Source organism: Micromesistius poutassou, assembly GCF_964030765.1.
Source record: "Micromesistius poutassou genome assembly, chromosome: 14".
NCBI classification, from domain to species: Eukaryota; Metazoa; Chordata; class Actinopteri; order Gadiformes; family Gadidae; genus Micromesistius; species Micromesistius poutassou.
In genome coordinates, this window is record NC_140284.1 from 9707259 (window position 1) to 9734548 (window position 27290).

General features: G+C 47.4%; 2 protein-coding genes across 2 annotated transcripts in view; one reads left to right on the plus strand and one right to left on the minus strand.

Annotated features, from left to right (window-relative positions):
* agps (alkylglycerone phosphate synthase) overlaps positions 1-16211 on the minus strand; it is a 23767-nt gene extending 7556 nt beyond the window's left edge. Inside the window, 12 exon segments of the mRNA XM_084478942.1 lie at positions 623-675; positions 1185-1312; positions 5183-5291; positions 5606-5731; positions 7012-7092; positions 8557-8636; positions 9506-9577; positions 11165-11239; positions 11363-11483; positions 11964-12054; positions 13171-13260; positions 15948-16211. Coding sequence (XP_084335068.1) covers positions 623-675; positions 1185-1312; positions 5183-5291; positions 5606-5731; positions 7012-7092; positions 8557-8636; positions 9506-9577; positions 11165-11239; positions 11363-11483; positions 11964-12054; positions 13171-13260; positions 15948-16141 — 1220 coding nt within the window. The 5' untranslated portion in view covers positions 16142-16211.
* Positions 16212-19600: 3389 nt separating this feature from the next.
* Positions 19601-26422, plus strand: nfe2l2a (nfe2 like bZIP transcription factor 2a). The gene is made up of 5 exons (XM_084478756.1): positions 19601-19749; positions 22705-22977; positions 23315-23398; positions 23516-23683; positions 24818-26422. Exons 1-5 carry the CDS (start codon positions 19708-19710, stop codon positions 26069-26071), a joined length of 1821 nt encoding a protein of 606 aa, XP_084334882.1. The 5' UTR covers positions 19601-19707; the 3' UTR covers positions 26072-26422.
* The last annotated feature ends 868 nt before the right edge of the window (positions 26423-27290 follow it).

A 27290-nucleotide genomic window follows, 5' to 3' on the forward strand; every position in this document is an offset into this window, starting at 1 on the left:
CCCCTTTTGGTAAAAGGGGTGGCTTGAGAAAAAAAGGTTTGGGAACCCCTAGTGCTGTACCCTGGTGCACGTTTATGGTCAGATAAATGTGGCAGCAACGTGATAGAGTTCCTCCACGAGATGAACGTGTTCATTTTGAATGAGGTGTGGTTTAGCGGTTTCAACGGGCTACATGTGGACCGTGTGGCAAGGAGTGTGTGTGACCCGGGTTCTAACACACTCCTTCCACAAGGTTGTCAATGGAGCCGGGGACAACTGTAACACACTCCTTCCACAGGCTCCTCCCTGAAGCCGGGACAACTGTAAGACATTCCTTCCTTGTTCAGGAGTCTGTAGAACAGGACCTCAAATGCACACCTTTATGTGAGGGCACGAGTGTGTGTGTGTATTCTAGAGCTTCCATAGACGGAAATTGAGGCCAAGAAACTAATGTGTTGGACCGCCGTCGGACAGCAGCGCAAATATTAACTATACAATTATGCCTGTAGAGCGCTATCAACGCATCAGTCGAGTGGTCTCCCAGCACGTCCACACACCTCGCACCCCCCCCCCCCCCCCCCCCCCCCCCAAGGTCAGACCCGCGGCTCGGGGGCAGATTCCTGCGTTGGCTAATGAAACTTACCAAAACTGGAACTGCTCGTTATCCACCAGGCGGATGGACGCCGGCGCGCACCTCTGTGGGGTAAACAAAAAAAACTCAAATCAACAGAGGTCACCCACGTCGGGACCCTTCTTTTGTATTAGCGGCGTTAATATTCACGTTTTTTTACACCCTCAAAAAAACAAGACCATAACAAAAACAAGGCGATAAAAAAGCCGAGCAGCGATTACAGGCTCTGTGACCTTGGCGTTTTGTTTCCTCTGTGTTGTGACGGAACGTGAGCGCAACGCGGCTCAGAACCACAACACGTGGATCAAATGACAACGTGGTTATTGGGTGAAGGCTCAAGGGCGTCAGAGCGACGCCGTCACAACTGCCGAGAAACACACCGTGGCGCGGCCAGCGGGGTGCTTTCACACGGGCTGCTTCACATCAGCCTGAGCGTGTCCTCCACGCCGATGACCATAAACCCAGCATTACAATAATAAAGATAACAGACCGACCGAGTGCAGTCAGGACTGGCTGTGTTTGTTTTCTCTAGTGTTTATGACAAGGCCAGGAGGAAGCAGGAAACCGCAGTTACCTGTTTGGCCACTTCCCGTAAGCAGGCCACCCCCATGTCGAAGTTGGGGAACACCACCGACCCGTACTTCTGGTACTCCGGGACGGGCCGAATCTTTATTGTTACCTCGGTGACGACGCCCAGGGTTCCTGGAGGGGAAGAGGGAAGAGGGAAGGATGTTTTGTTTTAGTTAGGTCGGGGGGGGGGGGGGCGGGGGGGGAGAGGAGAGGCGGTGGCACAGCCAAACGGGTCCATCTGGTGACCTGGGTCTCAGGTTTCCCCCTTGGAGAACCGGGTTTTCCACACAACCCACGGGGGAGCAGATGAGATTTATCAGCTTCCAGTGTGGAGAGGTGGAACAGGCCAGTATCAAAGGCCTGCTGGGGCCTGACACCGCGGCCCACGTATGTGGGGTAACTGGGGAACACGAGACGATCTCATGACCCCGGATCTGGTCTGGGGGGGGTGGGGGGGGGCGGTCGGACACATACCCATGTGGTACAGCTCCATCACAACGGGGGAAATTGGCTTGGATGGCTTCCCAGCGTTTACATGAACCCACCGTGTAGTCCTTTATAGACTAGACTATAATGAATGAATCGAGTAAGGAGCGGGTGATTAAGGAGTGAGCAGGGGTTAAGCTGAACAGCTTACAGGTCTGCAAACCATTCAGTAGCACTGCTAAATAGGTATACACTGGTGTATATCGTAGTAGTGAGAATAAAGTGTTTTGAGTTCACCGGTGCATTGAGCTGGGCTGTCAAAAACAAAACACTTTTGCCTGTTCCCTGCTCCTCCAATCAGATATAACTTGACCCCTGAACCTCCGCAGAGAAGCATATGAAGTGGTCAACGCTGAGGAGAATGGTGGATCTTTGAGGATCTTTGCACGTGTAATGGAGTTTGTAGTGTTATTTGGCCTTTGCTCAAAGTACTCTCAGGTATCAGATCAATTCTATAACGTAGCTCCATAACTAAAATTGTCCCTGAGCAACTATGCGTTTCAAAGATGGATATAGACCTCGTGGTGATTATACTGCACTCAGGAAATAATAGTGCAGCCTCAGGGCTAGAGTTCACAGATAACCTCGGCCACAGAGGTGCCAATATAACAATAAAAAATCTCAGCAAGAGATACGCTAATGACACGTCTTATCTTAACAAGCAAACAGCGATAACCCGTGATGTCATTAAATGCTTTCATAACTCTGCCAGCGGTTCATTATTCAGCAGCGGGGGAAGGGAAAAAAAGGAAAACAGGCCGACTCCAAGATGGCTTTTTTTTTTTGGATACACCCAACACGTATATAATTACTACTCCTATTAAAACCATGGGCTGGTGCCAGCAGCGGCAAGATGTTTATGAATCAGGGCTAATGAGCAACATCAGGAAGGATAAACAGGAAACGCGCAGGTCAGAGGGCAACGATACTCCCTCCATTAATGACGCCGCTCACAGCCTCTGTGGCGGCGGCGGCGGCTACATGCGGCGCACAGCAACAATATGCTAGTAGGCAGCGGACTCGAACCGTCACCAAACGCGGCTCCTGGCGCGTTTATCTCTGAACCGTAGCCTTGTGTATGATCTGTTGCCTCCTGCTCTGATTATTAGCAACACTTTACAATAAGGGTGCGTTAATTAATCATTAATTAACATTAGGAATACGCGTTGTTAGCATTGTCGCATTAGCATATGGGTTAGAGTTAGGGTTGGGGTGATTATCATTACTTAACCCTATTAAATAATGTATACATTATGTATACATTAACACCATTACAGTTAACTAGACAATTATTTAAGTGTTTATTAACGGTTAGTTAATGCTTATTACTGCATCAAGTAATGTTAATTAAGGGTTCATTAATGTACCCCTTGTAAAGCATTACCATTTTTTGTATATTACTGCACAGTTCTGCTCTATGAAAGTGAAGCGTTGTATTACACTGAGGAAACACATAGTCAACATCTTTAGTGTTGTGGACTGGGGTGTGGTGGGGATGGGGCTGGGGTTGGGTAGGGGGGATGCTTGGTTAATGACTGCTCCGACATGACACACTATGTGACATGCTGCTCCCTAGCGGACCGGCCCGGAACACGAGGGAACACTCCATTACGGCGCGGTGGAAACATCTGTAGCGCCTCCCTGACTCGCCCCTCTCAGGAGGGCAATTTGGTTTGTTCCAACGCTGAAGGAGGAGCCACCGCAGGGAGGAGGAAGGAGTGAGGGGGGGGAGGGAGATAGGAAGGGAGGGTGGGAGGCAGGAGGAGGAGCCATGGAGGAGGAAGGGAGAGAAGGACAGGCTTAGAAAGACGAGTGTGAGAGTGAGAGGAGCAAAGAGAGAATGAGACAGAATAGCAGAGGTAAAGGGAGAGAGAAGAAGAGAGTAAACGGCGAGAGCGAGATAGAGAGAGTAGGAGAGAGTAAACGGCGGAGAGCGAGAGAGAGAGAGAGAGGTATTTAACTACAAAGACGTCAGGAACTGCGAGGTGCGGACCGTGAATCCATTACTACTGTGACTCGTGCCCGTGAAAGTGACGTTTCTGGGCTGACGTGGATTAATTAGGCCGAGCTCCGTCGCCTCCACCGCTAACACAACTGGTGATTCCACCGGCCCCCCGACGACAGCCCCGCTACCGCGGGGGGGGGGGGGGGGCTAAGCTCCGGGATAAAGTGCACCATCGCTCCCAGCACCACCTTCCACAACACTAAATTAGCATCGGCCGGCCTTAGCCGCCGCCCCCCCCCCCCCCCGTGAGAGGGAGTGATTAATATTGATTATTCCAATCAGAGCTCCACTGAGTGGTGGGTGGGCGGGCGGGTGGGTGGGGATGCTTTGCATTCAGGCCATTTCCAAGGTCAGAGCGATAAGGAGACCCTCGCTGCGTATACACCGGAGGCTTTTGTGCTAATTTTCCCTGGAAATGGATGTGTTCCACTTTGCATGCAGAGCGGAGTCGCCGGGTCTGCGTGTCGGGCGCGAGCCGCCCGGCCTCCTCTGAGTGGGAGTCCTGGGCTGAGCGGTGGTCGGAGTGATGATTATCACCACAGCAATATGGCAGTGACCTCTAGGCAGATGACCATTAGGCCTCCCAAGATCTCCCTCTCTCTCTCTCTGTATCACTCTCTCTGTATCACTCTCTCTATGTATGTGTATCTCACTCTCTGTATGTGTTTCCCTCTGCGTATGTGTGTGTATGTGTCCCTCTCTCTCTCTCTCATATATATTCTCCACAGTAGAGTGACACATTTAACTCTAAAGACGACTTTTCTTTCGATCCAGGGGCTTTAAACTACACATTACAGGTGCATTGGCTGCGGCACATTGTGGTTGAGAATGTTTGACCGCTGAATGTCAAGCAGTATGATTCATTCATTCATTTACACACACTCCAAAGTCTGTCCAACAGCCCTCACACGGAGGCACACTGACCGGAACATATACCCCGGTGGCTTCAGTTTCCAGGCACGAATTTGACACTTTAAAACGTGACACATTTGGTCGGGCCCTTTGACAGATGGGCCTTTTACACCCACAGAGATGAATTACAGAGGAGATGTGCACCAGTCATCCCCAAGTAGCCAGTAGTGAGCTCTGTAGGGCAAACGCAGAGTTCACCACCGCAGCTGTTGAACACAGCGGTGCCAACAGTCTCAGCACCTCCTCGCTGTGTGTGTGTGTGTTGCATGCACACATTTCTGGGCAGCTGGCATATGGCAGGACTATTCTCTGTGGGCCGACACAAGGACATCGTGCTACAGCACAGGGGGAGGACACTTGCAGTTGCCTAACCAGGACACACACACACACACGGCTGGTTAATGTTAAACACGTTGCCAGCCGTGAGAATCACCCTGCTGTTAGGCTCCTCTGTTACTACATCACAGAACACACACACACACACACACACACACACACACACACACACACACACACACACACACACACACACACACACACACACACACACACACACACACACACACACACACACACACACACACACACACACACAGTACCTTCTGAGCCCAGGATGAAGTGGTGGATGTCCGGGCCGCAGGACATACGAGGCACCAGACAGCTCTTCTCCATCACCCCCCGCGGAGTCACCATCTTCACGTGGACCAACTGCGCGCACACACACACGCACACGAAAACCACACACGCGCTCAAACATCAGACCAGGGAAAATTAGTATGTGTGTGCGTGCATGCATGCATTTGTGCGTAATGCTGTCAAATATTAATATATTAACATTGTTCAACCAGAATCTGAGGACACGAAGTTTGAAGGACAGAAGGTCACACACGTCTGGGGCCACTGGAGCCCTCACTGAGTGACTGAGTGACAGAGTGACTGAGTGACTGAGTGACTGAGTGACCCGTGAGGGGGGGGGGGGGGGGGGGTGCCGCCAGAGCAACAGGTGGGAGGTCAGCACCCACCAGGTCCTCAATGTTGCCGTAGATGTTCTTCTTCATGCCCGAGGCGCGCGTGGCGACCCAGCCGCCCAGGGAGCTGAACTCCATGGAGTCCGGCTCGTGGCCCGTGCAGTAGCCGCTCTCGCCGAGCTGAGGGAGGGGAAGGGCAGGGTGTGAGCATCGCAATGCATCATGGGAGTTCTTTGGGGGAGGGGGGGGGGGCAATACTCGGCCATTTTGAGAGGACTCAAGAGAGAGTTGTAGTACTGTGGACTCCCGAGTCCACGGAGGTAAACCGGAATTTAGGTTAAACTGTGATTTAGGTGAGTGACAAAACTTTGTTTTGCACGACAAACACTTTGGCAGTTTCAAACCCAGCAAACGTCCCCTCGTAATGACAAACCCTTTCACGATTACTTACTAAACAATAAGCGTAAAAACAACATGAACACAGACACGATAATTCACACTCCGTCATTGCGATGCGACGTCGTGATGCAGTGATAAAAGAGCCGTCTTCAAACCGTTCTTTATCACCTTCTAGCAGGTGGTGAGTAGATCAGGGAGGTAGATTTGCATCTTCTGCCTCAACTTTAATTTTATCGCACCCTACGTACTTATTCTGAAGACCGCCCTGCAGGGCCGGCATTAAAGGACTTTGAGGAGTATACTGGCTTTACGTCTCTCCTCCTGGCTGCTTTATCAGGCGACCACCGGACTGGGAGGTTTGGTAGGGAACAGAACAGAGCTCTGGGGGAGGCCTGGCTCGTCGCTGCCTCAGATGGAGCACACACAAACATATTACCCCCATGGGACCCCTACACCACACACACACAACCATGGCTGCGTCGCCAGGTAACACACACACACACACACACACACACACACACACACACACACACACACACACACACACACACACACACACACACACACACACACACACACACACACACACACACACACACACACACACACACAGCAGGCCCGAGAGGTTTGTGTGACAGGGAGTATAATGTCAGTCTGTGTTTTATGACACCAATCCCCCGTAAGGCACTTTTTAACGCATGCCCATCTGCTCTGTCAAAGCCCCCCCCCCCCCCCCCCCCCCCCTTGAGCAGCAGAGGTATGTCTGATTGAAATGCAGCTCATGCACTTGATGGTGCCATCTGCTCACATCGGCTGCCTCCATCACTTATCTCTGCTCTTTAATGCTCTCCTCCTGTTTCACTTCACACTGCAGGCAGTCGCTGTGAACCCACACAGCAGACCCACCGCGACGGACAAACCTGGGGATATAGTTAACCGGAAAAAACGCAATACAGGCAGAATGTTTGGCGGGTTTAGCCTCTCTCCCTTTAACGTAACCGTTAGAACGTTGAGCGTTTTTATAACGACGACGGCCACCATTGTAAACGCAAACTACTCACCAGTCTCTCCAGGTCCTGGCCGACGATGCCGGCCTCAACGTGGGCAGTTAAGTTCTTCTCATCAATCCACAATATGCGGTTCTGCAGAGCAACAAAACAAAACAACAAAGACATGTCTGGTGGCTCATAAAGTTTGATTACGAGAGATTCAGCCAACATTGTTTAATGCCGTGGAGCACGAAAGGGGGGGGCGGGGGGGACCCGCTAAAACCGCCAACGGGCGGTATCTGAGGAAGGAAAAGTTGTGAGATTTTAGGAGTTTTGCACCAAGAAAATACTTTCCGCTGATTACGTTTGCCTTAATCGCTCCGACTAATCGGTCCGTATAAAATAGATTATTTTTGATGTGGCGTCATGAAAAGGGAGGGATCTGTCCAAGAGAGAGAGAAGGGGCTCTTAGATTTACACACACGGTTTCCCCCGCAAGGTCAGCGACGAAGGGCAGCTCGTACTTTGTTGATAATCAAACAATGATCCTAGGATAGGAAGAGCATTCCCGCACAGAGACGGACGGGCATGTTGGTGAAACATGGGAGGTAGGGGGGGGGGGGGGGGGGGGGCTGCAAGGTTAAGGCTAGCTAACACAAGTAACCCCGGTCCCTGAAGGTTAACCGTCATGTACCATTCAACCCGACACACAAGCCCTCCTACTTTAACGGCGGCGGGGGCAGGCTTCCCAGCCCCCCAATGCAGACCCCCTCACACCTGGAATCAATAACTCTCCAGAAGGCCGTAAAAGATCTGCTTTTCCTGCCAAGCCGCTCCTTTCATCTGCTCCCCCCCCCCCCCCACCACCCCCTCCTCCTCCTCTACCCCTGGAACCCCCCTCCACTCTGACCCCTGAACCCCGGCACACGGTGACGGCGTCCATGTCGGGTCCGCGCCAAAATGGTTGACTGGTGGAGGCCAGATGGCTCATAAATATAATCGATGGACAGGCATCACTTCAAAAGGGCCGGGAGACTAAGACACGGCGTCTTCTCCGAGGGAAACGCGTGTTCGTGTTTCTAATTGCTCATCGCCCTGTTTGGCTGATTACCCAAAGAGCATATCCTGGTTTAGGTGTAGATGTGAAATTGCAATTTATTAGTAGGAAGAAATACTTGTGTCCCCCTCGCCGTGTGGTATCGTGATACGCTCAATGTAACCAGGGGCTGAGGAGCCGCGTGTGTGTTCAGAGGGCAGTGCATTGCATCATGGGAGGGTTTTTTTTTTAGGACCGGAGAATTGTAGTACTGTGGAATCCCGAGTCAACAGAGGTAAACCTTGATTTAGGTTCAAATCATAATTTAGGTGAGTGAGTTAGGTCGGGCACGACATAAACGCTTTGGCAGTTTCAAACACAGCAAACATTCCTGTGTAACGACAAACCCTTTCACAATTACTTATTAAACAACAATTCACACTCCATCATTGCGATTGTGAAGTTGTGTTGTAGTGATAAAGAGCGATCTTCAAAACCGCCCTCTATCACCTTCTAGCAGGTGGCGAGTAGATCAGGAGTGCCAGAGAGGGCAGAGAACCAGGGGAACGGGGACTGCTTACCATCTGAGAGGTATCCAGGGATACGATGGAGCGCGTCTCCTCCAGGGGGCACTCCAGAGCGCTGGAGACGCTGGTCCCACCTGGGCGAGGCCACGACGCAACATCAGACCACATCAACAGCAGACAGGACAAAGCAGTCGCTAAACTCTGGGGATTATACCTCGCCATAGATATACGATGATGTGTTTATGATGTATACGACAGCCACAAAACCACACCACCAACATTAGCAGCAGTTAATAAACCTTCTCCAAGTGATGCATCTCAAATATATGATATAATTAGGATGATGAACAGCATGAGAGCAAAACAACACAGGAACGGGCAGACGTTGACGGCAGACAAGACAAAGCAGCCACTAAACGTTCTGCGCTTTCTGTATCCAAATATATGGTGATGTATTTATGATGATATACAGACCATAGGAACAACCACAGCAGCACAGACAAGACAAAGCGGCCTCTAAACGTTCTCCAAATGATCCATCCAAGTATATGACTATATATTATTGGGATGTAGAGGCCTGATTCCAGGCGAACACAGGAGCGATGGAGACGGCAGGTAAGAGGAGCAGTGTCGGAGGAATGGGAAGCCATCCTTCTCACGGTGTTGCTTTTGATGTGCCTGATATTCACTGGCAGCCATTCCCTCCATTGTGTCTGCTTTATGGACCTGTTCCTCTCTTTGGTGCTTTTATTCCTTCACCACATTCGCCCTGAGGGCTTCATTTCGGGGGTAGGGAGCCCCGCCCTGTTCTGCATAGCAGGTAGCACACCCACTTATCCAGAGGGATATTTATGATTTTATAAGTAAAGGAATTAACTGCATACTCGACATTATGAGCCGGTGAAATTTAACGACACACACACACACACCCCTAACAGCATGTGTCAATACCACATTCTTAATGATTAAATAGACACGCAATAGCAGAAAGAATACTACTCACCACCATATGGTATTAAACAAACATTGTGCTTGCACGCCAGCTCTACGATCTTCACCACGTCGTTATGGCAGTCTGCAAAGTGCAAAGAGACACACCGTGCCAATGAGACACATCGTTAAAGAAAATAGTCATCGCTATCATTTTTCATCGTCTAATGGCGATTAAATGTAAACAGCCCTGAATCACATCACACGGTGTACACCTGTTGCAGCGGAGAGAACCCCAAGGACAGACAGGCCCTGGGCTCCAGTAAGGACTATAAATAAATGCATAGGGCCTGCGCCATCAGTGCCGGGCGACTTGGAGGAAAGGGCACGGTGATGCTGGGGTGGGGGGGGGGGGCAGCGGTTTGGCTGAAGGTGCCTCTTGTCTGCCTGGGGGCATTTCTGAGAGAGAGCCAAGAAGCATGAAGCCACCGTCTTTGTGACTGTGAGGTGGGATGCCCTGGATCGATGGGAGTCCGCTGTGGCCAATCTCAGCTCCCACGTCCGTTCTCTCTCTCTCGAGCGTCTGTGGCCGCCCACATGGATCCGCTCGGCCGACCCAGGGTGCTTTGGGAGCTTGCAGAGGAATCGGCTTAACCTTAACCCTTTTCTAAACACATTTTGCCGTCCGATTTGGTGCAAAGGCATCGGCCTTACAGATCACAGTACTTCTGGCCTCTAGATGAGTCACGTGATCACAGTTAGGCTCTTGTTGTATTCATGTGTAAACAAATTTAATAAAACCAAAGGCTAAGTGTAAAAGACAGAAATCCGCCTGTTATATTGGGGGGGGGGAATTAATTGCTCTCTTTGAATGACTTTTCCTGATTTTTTTTTTTTTGTGTGTGTTTTTATGTATTGCCTCATAGTCCAGATCCAACTGTCGCGAGGAGTCACTGGGATGCACATCATGCATTAGGAATATTAAAAGCAGCAGGGGCAGCGAGTCCACGTCTCTGGTGTGGTGCCTACTGCTCTGTGGGTTTAACTTCAATTTCCCCCACTAACCTTCCCTGCAGCAGCAGACCCATAGGAATGCAGCACAGCCACGAGACTCATCGAGATTTATCAGATAGTTAAACAGTCACACGGTTAGAGTTTAACTTGGTTTTTGTTTTAATTTTGCTGGAAGCAAAAAAAAAAAAAGTTGTTTGGCCGAAAAAAAAAATTTAACAATTGGAATTCATTGTTGTTCCGAATAATGTTTACAGTTCCAGCCTGCGGATCCGCCGGCCTCTGCTGAGAAACCTGCTAATCAACTTCCTGCCATCAGCCTCCACTCATTTACGATTAGGAAAAAACAGCAGCAGCAGCCTCTAACAGCGCCGGGGCAAACCAATCTCACGCCCATAATTCATGGTTGTTCTCTCCTGGCCCGGCGCAGAGTATCTGGTGTCGGCCCAGCCTCCCCCCGACGCTTCTTATTAATCCTGCTCTCATGCATATTAAAACCCCCCCTCGCCTCTGCACAGATTAACCCTTTAAATCACACCCGCCGCCTGGGAGACATGCGTGTGCGTGGGTCGGGGAGGGGGTGGGGGGGGGGAGGGGGTGGAGGGGCGTGCTGCGCCGTGTGGGAGGAGAAAAAAGTAACCAAGTAAAACTTTTTTTTTTTTTTTAAAGAGATAGAGACACCATTTTTCTACACCACCCTCCTCCTTTTCCTCCAACTCACTCGGCCACACCACCATGTCCGGCACCCGGCCCACCTTGCCCTCTCGTAGGGCGAAGATCTCGTGCAAGCAGTGCCCTGCAGAGAGAGAACACAGGTTCGAGAGCAAAGATCAGAACAAAGGAAAGAAAGAAAACTGAAAACATTTGAGACCCACAACGGGGGTTGTCGGGGTATTGGGAGGGCCCCGCATGGTCTCACCGTGGCCCCGGAAGACGCGGTCCTCTGCGTCCGAGGAGAAGGGGATGCCCGTGGACTGGAGCTCCTCCACGAACGCCTGGTTCAGGGCGGGGGGCTTCACGGAGCCGGGGCTCGGGGCCAGCTGGAAGAACGCGTCTGTTAGATGAATACTCACTTGCTACCATATGCTCATTGAAGACTCACTTGTTCAGAGTTCACCTAGACTCTGCGCTGCCTCACCCCACCCACACACACACACACACACCCCTCTTAAAGCACCTATTGTTGTATGTACTATATGGTGTACGTCCTGCCACTTAAAAATATTACTTAGCATTGTGCAGCATCTTATCCCAGCCATCTTTCTGGTATACGGGGAATGGGTTAACCTAACAATTTTTAGTGCTTGGCAGTTGGTTCTATGAACATCCTTACTGTACCGACAGCGATATATTGCTGTCTCTCTTCTGTCAAATGTACTTATTGTAAGTCGCTTTGGATAAAAGTGTCTGCTATATTACCTAAATGTAAATGTGAATGTAAATAAATAGAGGAAAGGCAGTGGTGTGTGGGGCGGGGAGAGAACAACAACAAGAACCACATGGGAAGGAACAGCACTCACTGATGCAACGCTTTTATGCTGGATATTGGCTCCAAACGTCCCTTCGAACCACTCTTTCAAACTTGGCATAATCATCCCGCTTAGCTTATACCTGGAACAGAAGAAACATGGGGTTAATAACACACGCCGTTAATATAATTAAAAACCCAGCAGCCCAGCCTTCGGTTGGACCCGGCTCCCAGCATGAGGAAAGCCTCTTATGAAGCCTCCCCAAGGCTCCTTCTGGAGCGGCTCCTTCTACCAGCAAGCTGGAACCCAGGCTGGGTAATAAGAATGGAGTGTGGGTGCCGGAGCCCAAGGACATCATCAGAGCACGCCAGGCTGTGGTCAACAGCGCCGTCGGTGCGATGGCTCCAGCCAGGCCCTGTATAATTGAGCTGCTGGCACAGGCTGGGCCGGGCCATCGGGGGACAGTGGCCGGCCTTTGTGTCCGAGAGACCAAGGAACACATTCTTTAATGAAAAAGCCTCTATCGCATCGGGAGATGGAGGAGGAGGAGGAGATGGAGGAGTGGATTTTTTTTCTTTCATTCAATCCGGGCCACTGTTATTGCATGCTGCCCACCCAGACTTTCCCTCGAGAAAACAGCCAACAAACCCAGCGGCGTTTGAGGCCCGTCTTTTCAGCTGAAATGGCAGCTTGACGCACAAAATGTGTACTTCGTACCTCGTGTTTACTTGTCTGGCATCCAAGGCCGTCTGTTCTAAGGTCACACGGCGTGATTACAGAGCGAGGGCATGGCGCAGTCTCTGCTGTTGTTTTGCAGTGGATGCAGAGAGTTTAACTACATTCGACCACTAAAGAATCACAGAAACAATAGGCTTCTTTCAGGTAGTATCATGCGCTAATCATAGCCGCCGAAACAAGAGTAGATATGAATAAGAATAACAAAAGTCTTAAGTTACAGAAAAAAATCAAAGCCCAGACTTTTGTGGATGGACGAACAATTCAAATGTCAACCACTAGGTGGCAGTAGCATCATATTGTGGAGGGTGACAGTATACGGCGCTATGGCAGGGATGAAAATGTAAAGGTGGTCTGTGTAAACAACCAACGTCAGTCCCTTCTACATTCTGTGTTGATTAAAGTTTTGACAGTACAAATCTCTTCAGTCCTCTCAATATGGCGGAGAATCGCCACCAAAAACTCCCATGATGCATTGTGACATACAAGCCCTTCAGGAATGGACTGAGATATCTCTGTGTACCTTTTGCCGGTGAACTCTGCTTGGCCTTTCTTGTTGAAGTGGATCCTGGAGTCACTGTAGCCCCAGCCATTCCACTTCATAACCTCCTGCCTGGAGAGATGAATTAAAGAGAACAGATTGGCATGTGTTAAAGTGTTAAAGTCACAATGATGATAAATGATAAAACGAGAAAGGATAAGTCATTATAAGAATAAGTCATATTTACACATAAAAAGTTACCCAAGGATATATATTTTTTAATTGTAACCTTGTTCAAGGTTATTGGGGATTGAACCCACTCAGTAAAATTGGGATCTGAGTGGGAAACTCTGTTATTACTCGAATAAAGTAGCATCCCGTGAAAGATATATTCATGCAGCTATCGTACAATGGTGGGAGATTTTGAAACCAAATAGTGGTTACTGTTGCAAAGCAGTAGCTGGAAGGAAGCATTACTCACTTTGTGAAGGACAGGTTACTAAGAGGATGCTATAGGACAGTATAGATCTGTGTTTAATGGCTTGAAACATTGAGAACACTTCCCAAAACACAACAAACTGGCTTGTTGTGTAGAGTCGTATGTATGTATGTATGTATGTATGTACAGTATGTATGAATACATGGCACAGCAAATCATTGCAACTTCTTTAGAAATACCAAAAGCTTATCATACCAAAATCTAGACTGGACCAGTACGACAGTACAATTTAAACAAACAGGGAGAACAGAACCTGTTTAAAGATGTATGATAGAAGCTCGCTCTCCCTTCTAAACGTAACAGTTGCACATCGATTCACATCGGATGAAGGGGTTAGGCAGTCCCAGATTCCCTGCCCAGGATTAATAACTTATATTGTGTCTTTAAAGAAAACGACTGAAGTAAGCCCGCAACCGGCAACACATACCCTGAAGCTATGTACAATAGAGCGACATAATTACATACAAATAGTCGTAACTGTTGCAAAACCGTTGTTGCAAGGAAGCATGACTCACTTCCCCATCGTGGGGGACAGGTTACTAAGAGGATACTATCGAACAGGGTTAGGTTTTTGGCAGTTTAATGGCTGGAAACATTGATAACACTTCCCAAAACACTACAAATTGGGTTGATGTACAGTCTCCAGGACATATGAAACCACACTAACAAAAAAAATAAACGTTTGTGAATGCATGACCCTAAATAATGAATAGCCCAGCAAATCATTGCAATTGTTTAAAAATACCAAAAGCTTATCATACTGAAAGCTAGAATGGATATGCACGACTAGAAACAGGTTTAAAGATGTAAGATAGAAGCTTGTGTAACGGTTGTGCGATTTCTAAGGTGATTATAACATGGCTGGATAATCTTTGGAAGCATTTCTATGTGGTAAGACAATAAATAGCAACAATAACAACAACCAATGAAACCAATCTACATTTAGCTATATTACAAACAGAGAGAATGGTGGAGCCCTAACACAACTAATCTCTATTACAAATAGAGAGAACGGTTGAACGGTTCACAACTCCGCTGTTCCTACTGACAGCCACACAATGGCCACTTGTCCTGTCTGCAGATGTAGCATAACTGTCCAATTCTTATAGTCCAATTCCTATAGTTTCTTGCTATTTAGGATAACACTAGAAAACCAACGCTTCTTGTGAATGTTTTCACGTAACTTATCAGTCATCTCCGGTTGACCCCATTGTTTCAGACGGATTAAAATATGTAAACAAACCCTGAGGCAGAAAGTCTGCCTTCTGCTGGGAGCACAATGTCCTCCAAGACACAACATGCCACAAGGGACTAATCCTAATGTCATGTCATGGAGGCCTAATGTTAGATGAGGAGATGTAACATTACATTATGTGTCTCCAAAGCAAAAATCTGGATATATACTGGAAATCCTATGTTCCCAGTCTGACACTAGATGTCAGCACACATTTGCTCCCCGTCAGAACTGGACCAGCCCCTCATGGGTGGAAAGTCAGACCACTGCTCTTCTCAGCCAATCAGATCACAACAGGAGTCGCAAAAGTTTGACATCTGTGGCAATTGTTGCGAATTGCACGAATTAAGTTAAGGTTAATACGTCAAAATATCATCGAAACACACTAACATGATCCACAGACAACACTGTCTTTAAAAACGACCCGATATTGCGAAACTGCGACGCAAGGAGACGCAGAGACCCAACACGCAAACACGTTTGACAACGAAAGAGGGTGAAACTGCAATGCATCCCATAATAACACACCATTACTGCATTTGTCATGCATCAACGTATGGTTAGAGTAGCATATCGTGTATATATATATATATATATATATATATATATATATATATATATATATATATATATATATACACACACACACATATATATATCAGCCGCTTGATAACAACCAATCCGAAAGCGAAACCCCAAACCAAAGCCATGCACTCTCACGTCACACAGCGCTATACTATTCACGCCTTCATAATAATCCGCACAGCGCTCACATGAACTACAATTCACCTGATGAATGTTATCACCTGAACCCCCTACCGCGATACCACCAGACCTAAGGAATCCAACCGCACCCACTGGTACAACGAGCCATTATTCCCCTGGCTGCAGGATCCCAGGCTCAGACAGCTCCACCACAATACTGCCAAGCAGCCAACACCACAACAAATCATGCACACAACGCATTTCTGTGGGGTTTGTGCGCTTGCATCGTGGATCCTGGAGCACTAGTCCCACTCAAAACCCTCACGGAAGGAATTGGACCCTCGGCTCATCCATCGGTGAGACCGGTGGGTCGCAGCTCACCTCCGCCTCGGCACCGATTTGGTGGTCGTGTCGCCGGGCTGGTTGTCTGGAGCGCTGCACTCCCGGACGCTGATGCCCTCGTCGGAGGGGTCCAGGGGTTTCTGGAGATGCCCGGCGATTATCCTCAGTCGTTGCCGGGCGATTTGTTGCCTGTCGGGGATGCTGCTGCTGTTGCTGCTGCCGTCCGACGCCATGCTGCTTCCGTATTTGTGAAAGGAGGGAGCGGCGGCGGCTGCCTGAGGTCGGCGCACATACAGTGGGATGTTGACTGAGTGAAGAACCCGGATTGTAGCGTTACACCGGTCTACCCCAATGCCATTTCCGGCATTTTGCTTCATGTGAGCTATGGACGCCAGTTACAAGTCCCAGGAGCGATGGATCAATAGAACATGACAAGAATAATAAAGCAAGGAGAAAACATATTTTGATGAAGCAATTTCAGAAAATAGGGTTAGGGTTAGCAGAAGGAGATATAGAAGTAGGTCGGATGTCCCGCCTCCGCTCCTAGTACCAATGTTACTGAAAGTCCCGCCCTCTCTCTCGCCAATAACGCTAATTTGGAGCATCGCATTCCAGGCGTTCCCATCTCACGACGTAACGCCTGGAATTGGATAGTAGAAGGATGTGAGGTCAGCGCCTCCCATCATGCATTGCGATGTGAAGTGACACTTGGCACTCTGCTAGGGTACCAGCTATACATTAAGTTGTAACTTAATGTAGTTGTAACTTAATGTATAGAAGTGACACTTGGCACTCTGCTAGGGCACCAGCTATACATTAAGTTGTAACTTTTGAAATTTGTCGATTTGATACCCCAGTCTTGGCATATAGTACAGCCTTGACTACTCATAATAGCCTACATTTGTATTAAAGTAGAAATCAAATGAACAAAGCCAAGAATTCCTAGTCTGCCTATGTAGTAGGAAGTCTTCAAAAAAACTTCAAAGCCTATTATTTTGATGAAAGCCTACTCAACTTTGTGGAATACCTGGCAATCCTCAGCCTGAAGCCATTTTACTTTTACGTTTGCCTTTCTGCCTCTCCTCCACGAGTCACACGACAAGTGTGACTGTTTCCATATGGCACTCATTCCTAATGATACCACAGACTTATAGCCATCACAAGCCACACATAATGAACAGTGCATTATTAATGGACCCGTTTAATAAAAGACTTCAAACAACAACAATGCATCAAGAACAAACGTTTATTAAAAATTAAAAAAAACACAATGCCATGTTAAATCAAATGGTGTCCCATCGGGGGAAGACAACCGTACAAACTCCAGCCGGTCGGTTCCCAGTTAGTATTTTACTCCCAAAACAAAGTTCTGTAATGCACTGACTACCGTCAATTACAGTCTGAGTGTATCACAGAACTTTATTTGGGGAGCCACAGTGCCACCTCACAGACGCTGGGTAGCAGACCGTTCCAGAGCATCAGCCAACAGGCCTAGGACTCCATGACCCTGCTGTGGTGATGCAGAAACACAACACTTAAAACAGTTGAAAGGCCGTATTTTGTTTCACTTTGTTTTTATTCATTTTGTAGAAGGCTTTCAACATTAGGAGTGTATTTTCCACCGCCCTCCTCCTCCTCCTCACATGTCAAAGCTGTTGTAATTCAAACTGTAGGCTACATGATGAGACTGGTATAACAAAAGACAGAGCACTAGGCCTCTGTAGACCTCGGATAATTATGCTTGGATGGGCATCTTATCTCCTTTCATCGATTAGTAAAACCCATGAGAAAAGGGAAAGGTATGGGCCTTCACGTTGGTTGACCAAAGATCTGGTTTTATACTCACCTCTTCAACCTTGACGAATAATCAAGGTTGCAGAGTAAACATTTAGGCCGCTCTCTGACAGCTGACATGAATAGATTCTCACTATTGAAACCCCAAATAGATTAGGTAGAAATGATTCTGGTCTAAATCGGTGTTCTTTTGCAGGCCTACAGCCTACCATTGCCATAGCCTACCTGTTGATTAAATAATCTTTTGAAAGATGGCCAGAAGTAATCGGCCTAAAGAAAAACCTACTAACTAAGATAGATACACAATATAGCAAATGAAGGCCCCAAACATGTCAAATGTGGTACACAATACACGCAACACAAACATTTATGACTTATGTACTGTTTAAAGTTATTGCGGACACTTGCCTCTTTAAACGCGGTGATAATGGAGCAGTCTTCGGCGTGCAAAGAGGAAATTGCAAAACAAAAGTGTTTCTCGTGCGTAAAAAAAAAAGTGTTCCATCTAAAATTAAATAGAAGTTTAGAAGTAAAAGTTTTTAAAGTCGTATACCGTACCTGGTAGAGGTAGACGCAGAGAGACCAGCTGCACTCCACAGCACGAGGGCTTACAGTAGATTACAAAAGGCAAAGGCAAAGCAAAGAGAGACTCTGAAACATTAGGCTACGTGTCATGCCAGGAACACAAGGCGAAGGCGCCTGGACACTGGGTAAGATGTCCGTATGCGGACTCAGAACACCATTCGTGAGGTACCTTGTGCTGCTTCTACCTTTCTTCCTCCAGTTCCGTGCGGTTCACTCTCTGCAGCTGGAAGAATGTCGACGTGGAGCTGCCAAACGTGAGCGCGCGTCCGTGCACGAGCATCAGAAAAAATAGGCCTTTTTCTACTATCGCCTTTTGGTGAGTTTGCAGAGTGGCACTTTGCACCGGCTGCACGAAATGTATGATGTTCTTGACAGTGAGGTTACAGAAAGATACCCAAGTCTATCATACGTTGACCATTTTTAAAAATCTTTGCATGATATTGCATTCACACTTCTTACACGCCCATTAGGCTCCTATTACACGTAGAATATACACTATAGCGTTAGTATTTAAGGTTTAACGTAATTTTACAATTAAATTCCCAAGTTACATCATACAGAGTGCATGTGTACAATCAGTGAGCACAAGTACACCATATCTCGATTGAGGCTTATTATTCCCCATTAAAATGCCAGGGAATAGAAACAAAGTTGAATTGTATTCGGTTGTCAAGCCCCCTGAAACCCTCGAGTCTGTGCACTGCCTTGGAGACCAGGCGCCGGGTTAACCGTTAACCCGCGGGGCGACACGTTATCCTGGAGCGTCGGGGCCCAAAGGCCTCCAGCTCCCAGCCGTTGTAGCCAGAAGGGGTCGCTAAACCACCGCACCAAATGTTGCTATGTAAGCCTATTTTCAAATTCACATAACTAGGGTTACTTTATCCAGGACTACTACTTAACTACTTAAGCCAAAGTGTGTGTATTTCATCACGCGATATTTCTTTCTTTCTTTCATTTATTACTTCTCATTGATGATTTTTTTTTTCAATATGTCTTATCGGCATACCTTAACATGTTGAAATAAATAACTTTACATAAGCTCTACCGTGTAAACATGCAGGCAGCGTTATACACACAGAGAGGAAGAGGGAGGGAGGAGGAGAGAGGAGAGATCTGATAACAGGTCTTAAAGACTCGCCCTAGTGGACTGTGTGCAGGCCCCGCCCTTCGACGTCCCATTGGACGACGCGGAGGGGACGATCCCACCGCTGCTGGTTTGAGCCCCGTGATTGGCTGATGCCCGCTGTGGGTGGGGCCAGAGTCTGCTCAGGGGTTTTCGGTCATTTCCCTAACATTAGAAGCAATATTTCCTTCTCAGTGTCGCGGCGCTGGGCTCTGTCTGTCTCCATTCTGATCTGTTATTAAGGAATTAAATCCATTTTCATTTAATCACAAGGCGGCCCTTCCATTGAGCTCCACGATGATGGACATTGAGGTGCCTGACATACTTCCCAGTCAACAGGTAAATACGTAGCAGCGGATTGTCATATGATTGTCATACACAGCCGCCGGTCAGACAGTGGTGGTGGGGTTCTTCTATTCGTTATTCTTTTGGGAGATCCCGTATTCGGACCAGCGAGGGTGACCCAGATGGGTCGGATCTTCCCGGGATTTTTCCATTTGACATTCGTGGTGCGGGACAGGCCCAACCTGTGCGCAGTTACCCGGGCGGCGTCAGAAGACCTACTGCGTTACTAATAAACGGAAGTAGTGGAGCTGGAGTGGATTTACAATTTCATAGAATTATTTTAAAAGGTATTCTGTCTTGTGATTCATTAGGACACATTGCATTCTGGGATTAGCCCACATTGCGAAGCAATAAGGGGTATGGCTTGGGGCTTCTAGACGTTTCTATCGTTTCCATACTGTGGGCTTCAACAACACAAAGTTATATAAGAAAACAAAGTGTGACAGTGGGACAAAGTGGGCTTGACAGTAACATGGTAACCGGGGTGGTCTTATAGACAGCTTTCTCTGAGCTTTTCAGCTTTTCAGGCTTATTTGTCAGCCAACCCCTCCCCTCAACAGCCCAATTTGCATGTGATCAGATATCACGGTGTGTGTGTTTGTATTTGTGTGTGTAGGCTTACATACGACTTGTATACGACTTGTTTTATGATCGGCCCACAGCGCCAGGGACGTCTGAATGTTGGCTGAATGTATGTTGTATATTCCCTGTGTTGATATTCGGGGTTAAAGTTTATGTTGGACTCTGAGCATCTTGCTCTGAGGCAGGTAGGCTTGGCGTGTGTGTGTGTGTGTGTGTGTGTGTGTGTGTGTGTGTGTGTGTGTGTGTGTGTGTGTGTGTGTGTGTGTGTGTGTGTGTGTGTGTGTGTGTGTCTGAACATGGACCTGTATTTCATCAGCCTCGCTCAAGGGTGCATTTGCTGAAGTTGGTCTCAACTCATGTAGAGGGCTCCCATGTTATCCAAACAACTACAACAACCGAGAAGACATTTAGCTCAAACTCAAAATGTTATGTTATGTTATTTATTCAAGTATTAATGGTGGTCGAGGATCTATCTGGAGGGTCGTCCGAGGTTTCGGTGGATTCCGGACATTCTGTGTTTCTCGCCAATTTCCTTGTTCGCCTGCCAGCAGTGAATTTACCGGACACTGTAATAATCACCTCCCAAGTTTCACATTTCTTTGTTATTCATGCTGTTGTTTTAATACACTTAGGACTACAACTTAACACAATATAAACAGTATAATCCAGTGAAAGTAATTTTTGTGGAAATAAAATGAGCTTAATATTGTTCTAAAATCAAAACACAATGCCTGTTTAATAACCTGGTGGATTAATCCTTGGAGTTTCAACTGTAATTCCTTAAATAGGAAATGGACGCAGTGAGTCCCTGGGGTGATGTGTGATGTTACATGTGACCAGGGGCACAATGTGGTTATTCAGTGTAGAAAACATGGCTGGCCAGTGACCACAATAGGTGTTTATGTTGTCGATCCCAGACACTATTAGATACTTCCTCATTCCATCTAAAAATGTTTTCAGCCTGCTTTCCCTACTCCCTCTCACTGGTTATTTTAGTTTTTCCACATAAGGTAGTTTGTATAATTTTCGGAAGCTTTAATGACATTTAATCCCCAAACTGTCATGTCCTTATACAGAATGTGATGCAACACTGAGGTAAAGAGGCTTAGCAGTTAGCTAGGGGTTCTTATTTTGCATCCTGTTGTAACAGACTGTTAACAGACAGTGGCCAGGCCTTGAGTCTCATCTCAGTGAGTCTCATCTGGTTAAATAAAGGTTATAGTAATAATTGTGTCTTAACAAACTAGCCACTATTGCCAAGATTACTAAGCAGGCCCAAAATAAATACAATTCAATAAATATATAATGAATAAGTATGTTAGTTTGATATGGTGCTTTTAACCAAACAGTATAGGTTGTTTTTTCAAACCTCAGCAAAGCCCAGTCAAAGTCACATGCCTTGAGCTTTTCCTGTGACTCAATATCTTGGTTTCGTCATCCAAAGACCTTGTGAAAGATTTCCTTCTGTAAATACAGTCTGATGATGTTGCCTGATGTTCAAGCGAATATGTATATGCTCACACAGTCCGTGTGGTCTAGAGGTTAAAATATCAACATTATTCTTACTTACATACACAGTCTGCAACTGAGCTTTTACATCTGTTGCTCAAGGCAGTTGCTGTACACATTTTAGTGGATAACATTAATTTATAATGCTATTATAGTATAGTCCTAACTCACTGGTAGTGCCATCCAATGTATGATGTTGGTGTATATAAAGTTACACACATACAAACACTGATATTCTGACGTCAAACAAAACATATCAGAGATAAAGTTTAGAAAGGACCGTTTCATTTTGTGAGATTGTTCCCATACATAGCCTCCATTCCTTTCATGTAAAAGATATGATCCATTCATAGAATAATATTGTAAACCTTTTGACTCTTCAAGTTAACATGGTTGACTGAAGTTGAGAATAAATTGGACTTACATTGTCAACAGACACAATACAAACACTGAGGAAATGATTCCAAATAATCACAGCTGAAGATAAACAACTACATAATTCTCCCCCTTTCTCGCCAAATGTTGTTGGTTGCTGGTATGTTATGGAAACACTGCGCGGGGGTGGGGGACGGGACGGAGAAGCGCATCCATTATTCATAATGCCCGATCCACATGACATTACTGCCTACGTTTCCTACAACGCACCGATATCAAGGGACAGGGTGTGGCAGGTGGCGCAGCTACGCTCCGCACAGCAAGAGCGCTAGCAGGGAGCCAGGGACAATCTCTCCCCCATCAGGGCTCGCCATGCTGCTCCCGCTGCTGCTGCAGATAAACACAAGGTGGAGGACTCGTGACCCGTCTCGCTCTCCTTCTTAAAAAACAAAAAAACGCCCATGGCGGCGTCTCTCTTCCCAGGACATGGAGCTGATCGACATCTTGTGGAGGCAGGACGTGGACCTGGGCGCCAGGCGGGAGGTGTTCGACCAGAACCACCGGCAGAAGGTGCACGCGCTGCAGCAGAGGAGCGAGCAGGAGGAGGAGAAGAAGCAGCAGCGGCTCAGGGAGGAGCAGAAGGCTCTGCTCGACCAGCTGCAGCTCGACGAGGAGACGGGCGAGTACATCCCCAAGCCGCTGGCCACCGGCGCCCTGACACCGCCGGCGACCGCCGACCCCCTGGAGGTGACACAGGTATGCACACGGAGACGTGGACAGGGTCTATTTTAGGGGATTCAAGGGCAGCTCCTCTGCTCTGTCTCTCCTCCCCCCTGCCCGCTCTGCTGCTCTATTGGATGGTAGCTAGGTTACCACCTTATCCTGGGCATCTTAAGAAAACACAGGTGGAGAGCACAGGTGGCTCTGCGGGTTTGCATTCTGTGTGCGTGGCTGTGTTAGTTGATTTAGGCTCTCTGCCTTTCAAAAGGACATTGCAAATTTTTTTCTAATGTGATCTGTGCCACAAAGACATAATGTGGAGTCCCTGCCGTCGTGTTTTATTCAAAGTGCTGTACCCATATCTACCTGGCAGAATGTGAACTTCCCAGAAGGCGATGACTCCATGTCATTTGATGAATGTATGCAGCTGCTGGCGGAGACATTCCCCCTGGTGGAGGTAAGGCCCATGCCTCATTTCAGAGTATTAACACATGTACTCGTAACACACCGCCCTCCTCCAAAAGGTCTGCTGCATCCTAATCGAGATTTATGCTTGTGTGCGTGTGATTTATAGGACACCGCCGTGCCTCCAGTCCCCAGCAGCGACACCCACAGCCTCATACCTTCCAAGCAGCCCGCTCCACCCCTGGCCTCGCTCTCCCCCGCACCCATCATTGCAGACAGGAGGGGTCCAGAGATGGATCAAGCGTGGATGGAGCTGTGGTCCCTCCCAGAGCTGCAGGTACGATTCATGTGTTTTTGTACTGCTACAGTGCCACACCATGAGATGTAGGATGCAAATTTGAGAAGACAAGACATTTTTAATTTGATTACAGCGCTACGACAAACAATTAGTGAACGCGAATGGTTCGTAGCATCAATAGATTAATTAACGAGCCTCAACAAGGGTGACTCACAGGAAGGCGTCTGTCCAGCTCATACGTGTCATGGCGATGTTTACCATGGAAATGGACTGTGCAGCACAGAGCTAGGTGCATCTCGTTCCACCTTGATGAGTTGTTTTCAGTACGGGAGCACCCAGAGCAGCAGGGGGTTATTTACATGGAGCAAAGCAATTATGAAAATACTAGCTTGCACATCGTATCCTAGACACATGATTTGGTTGAATATTAAAGACACAATGCCAGTTTAGTACGAGTGCTAGAACCAGTTTTTGGTAATTATGTGATAATAACAATGTAGCAGTAGATAAGGTTAAGACTGTTTTGAAACATGATTATACACCTTAAACTAAATACACATTGGCTTGCCTAGAACTGTGGCCAGAAACTGACCCTTTACAGAAGCGTCAGACCAAACTAGTGAAGGCTACCATGCCCTGGTACATGAAAGAAGCAGACCCGGAAGCAGGGATATGAGCAGCACCTGTGTTTGTCCTGCCATGAAGACTCTGAAAAGGCTTTCAATAGATGCTTTATTCAGAGTGTACTGGTGTGGAGTTTTCGTTTCCTTTGAAACATGCAATGGGTCACATGCTTGTTTAGGGATGTTGTCTCTGGACCACTTCCCATTCCCATTAACAGACAAAGAGGGGGATGGTTGGAGACGTTTCAACACATGAATCAGTTCCACTTTGGCCTTGAGTTTGTTATGTTGTAAACCCATGGTGTAAGACTTAGAGCTCTGTGCATTGCAGGCAGGAAATGCCATACTTTAAGCAAAGTCAAGTGCTCCAAAAGTTCTTAGCGACACTTAACGTTTGATTATTTTCGCGGTAAAAGTACAATCACAATGTTTGTGCTTGCAATCGTATGTCGAGTATAACAATAACATTTTGGAAATAAAGAAGTGTTATTACATTTGTACTGGTCGAGTGCTTGAGGGTTGTACTTATTCAAATGTTCCTGTTTTCCAGCATTGCCTGAACTTGCAAATGGAGGACCCCCTGGAGACTACTTCATACCTTCCCATGAGCAGCCCTGACGTACAAGAGGGAAACTATACATATTATCCTCTGTCAAATGCCACCAACGTGGGGCCGAACCCAGTGGAGGCTTGCCCCCCCACCTTCATCAACGCCTTTGAGGAAGTCTTTCCCGATATGGTCGCACCAGAACCAATGATGGTGAACGCCAACCTGGGCCCCAAGGATTTCTGTGAGGCCTTCTACCCCAACCCTGTCCTCTGTGCCCCGGAGGGCGTGGAAGCCCATGTGATGGAGCACAAAGAAAGCAGCACTTTGCCAGAGCTACCAAAGAAGCCCCCTTTAAACCCTGTGGACGTTCACAGCCACTCGCCCCTCGGAGAAGCACTGGAGAGGTGCAAGCAGGAGCCCATGGCCGAGGTACCCGACTCCGACTCTGGTATCTCTCTGAACACCAGCCCCCAGGCCAGCTCCCCGGAGAAGTCCGTCTATGGTGACGGCTCCTTCGGTTTCAGCGACAGCGACATGGAGGAATTGGATTTCAACCCTGGGAGTGCCGAGTCTGATTACTCAGAGATGTTTTCCTTGAATTTCCAACCGGACGATTTCCAGCAAAATGCTCTTATGTTGTCGCAGACGGGTCAGCCGGACCCGCAGCAGGACAGGAAGCCCAAGCTGCACAATGTCAAGCCCGTCGAAGAGGGCGGACAGAGCGAGGGGCCGTTCACCAAAGACAAGCAGAAGAGACGCTCCGAGGTGCGTCTCTCCCGGGACGAGCAGCGGGCCAGGGCGCTCCGCATCCCTTTCACCGTGGACATGATCATCAACCTGCCCGTGGACGACTTCAACGAGCTCATGTCCAAACACCAGCTCAACGAGGCCCAGCTGGCCCTGGTGCGGGACATCCGGCGCCGGGGCAAGAACAAGGTGGCGGCGCAGAACTGTCGCAAGCGCAAGATGGAGAACATAGTGGGACTGGAGTACGAGCTGGACTCCCTGACGGAGGAGAAGGAGCAGCTGCAGATGGAGAGGAGCCAGAACGGGAGCAGCCTGCGCAAGATGAAGCATCAGCTGAGCACGCTCTACCTGCAGGTGTTCAGCATGCTGAGGGACGAGGAGGGGAAGCCCTACTCCCCGTCCGACTACTCGCTCCAGCAGACCACCGACGGCAGCGTGTTCCTGGTGCCGCGCACTAAAAAGACACACACCAAGAGCAAAGACCACAAACCGGCGTCTGCTGATTAATATGGTACTGCATTATCATCGTAGTGATTATACTATGCAATAACTTTGTAGTTACTCGGCTTTAAGAATATGTAGATCAGCAGTGCTATTATATAGTTATTGCTTTCTCCTCCCAAATCTTGTAATATTTTTGATATTTTACTTCTTTTGTACCGCTTTCTAATATTGAGATTCTTTTCCTATATTGTTTGTAAATATAAACTTTCCTTGCCATTCAAATATGTATTGTATATATATTTTAGTATTTTAAGAAACTCGTTTCAATCACCGTTACTTTGTTAAAGCTTTGATTTGCTGACGCTATTTCTTTTTTTAAAATCCTTTGGCCTTTCAATAAACACTTTTCCTACTCCACAACTTGTTTTTTTTAACTCGACATTGCGCTTGGTTCAAGCGTTGAGTTATATAATAATTATCGGAATTGTACGACCATCTTTCTCTGTACGATTTACAATTAATGATGCCAAAAGTTGTAGGCCTATAAGTCGATCATTGTGTAACACTTATGTGCTGTTGTAATCTACTATACTACATCTCACTTTCGACACACATAGGAATTCACAACATGAATTCCTATCTTTTATTCATTACTTTCATGGTCCGACTTTTCAGCCAATCAGGCTTGTGACGATGAACGTTTCCAGATGCTGAACAGGCTACAACTCGTGTTGTAATAGGTAGCCTACTAGTTTAGACTTCAGTTTAGTAACCATGTAAAAAATGTTACACAACAGCATATTCTGTAAGCCACACACCCATATCTTATGGAAAATACACCCACTGGCATTCTGTGTGATAATTCATGTTGATCTAGTATGAACTCACGTGTGCGGCGGGTATGACGTCACAATACGCTACCGGAGGAACCTGTTCACAGGCAGAGCACTGTGTTTGCCGATGGATAACTCTCACACAACCTTTGCACACCAAGGCTATTTTCACTTTCCGCCAAACAACTTTTGGTTACAAGACTAACTTAACTGGAGCGCAGTAGTACAAGTCATTAGTATTAATCTGTCTATGGCTCCTTTAAAGAAATAAAGGACTTGACCAACTAAATTGTGGATTACATTTAGGCATAAGTATAACACAAAACATAGGTTTACAGAAAATAAATATATTGTTTCAGAACATCACAATTAGTTGCATTAATTAGTCAAGTGTGTAAATGTCAACGTAGTTCTGAAAAGTACGAAAGTGTTCCTAAAGCATTTATCAA

What these genes read in the sequence shown, in the direction of transcription:
- nfe2l2a (XM_084478756.1), top strand. Translation starts at nt 19,708, where the DNA reads ATGATGGACATTGAGGTGCCTGACATACTTCCCAGTCAACAG. An exon ending in ACCCCCTGGAGGTGACACAG is followed by an intron (nt 22,978 to 23,314) that starts GTATGCACACGG and finishes TCTACCTGGCAG; the next exon opens with AATGTGAACTTCCCAGAAGG. An exon ending in GGTCCCTCCCAGAGCTGCAG is followed by an intron (nt 23,684 to 24,817) that starts GTACGATTCATG and finishes CCTGTTTTCCAG; the next exon opens with CATTGCCTGAACTTGCAAAT.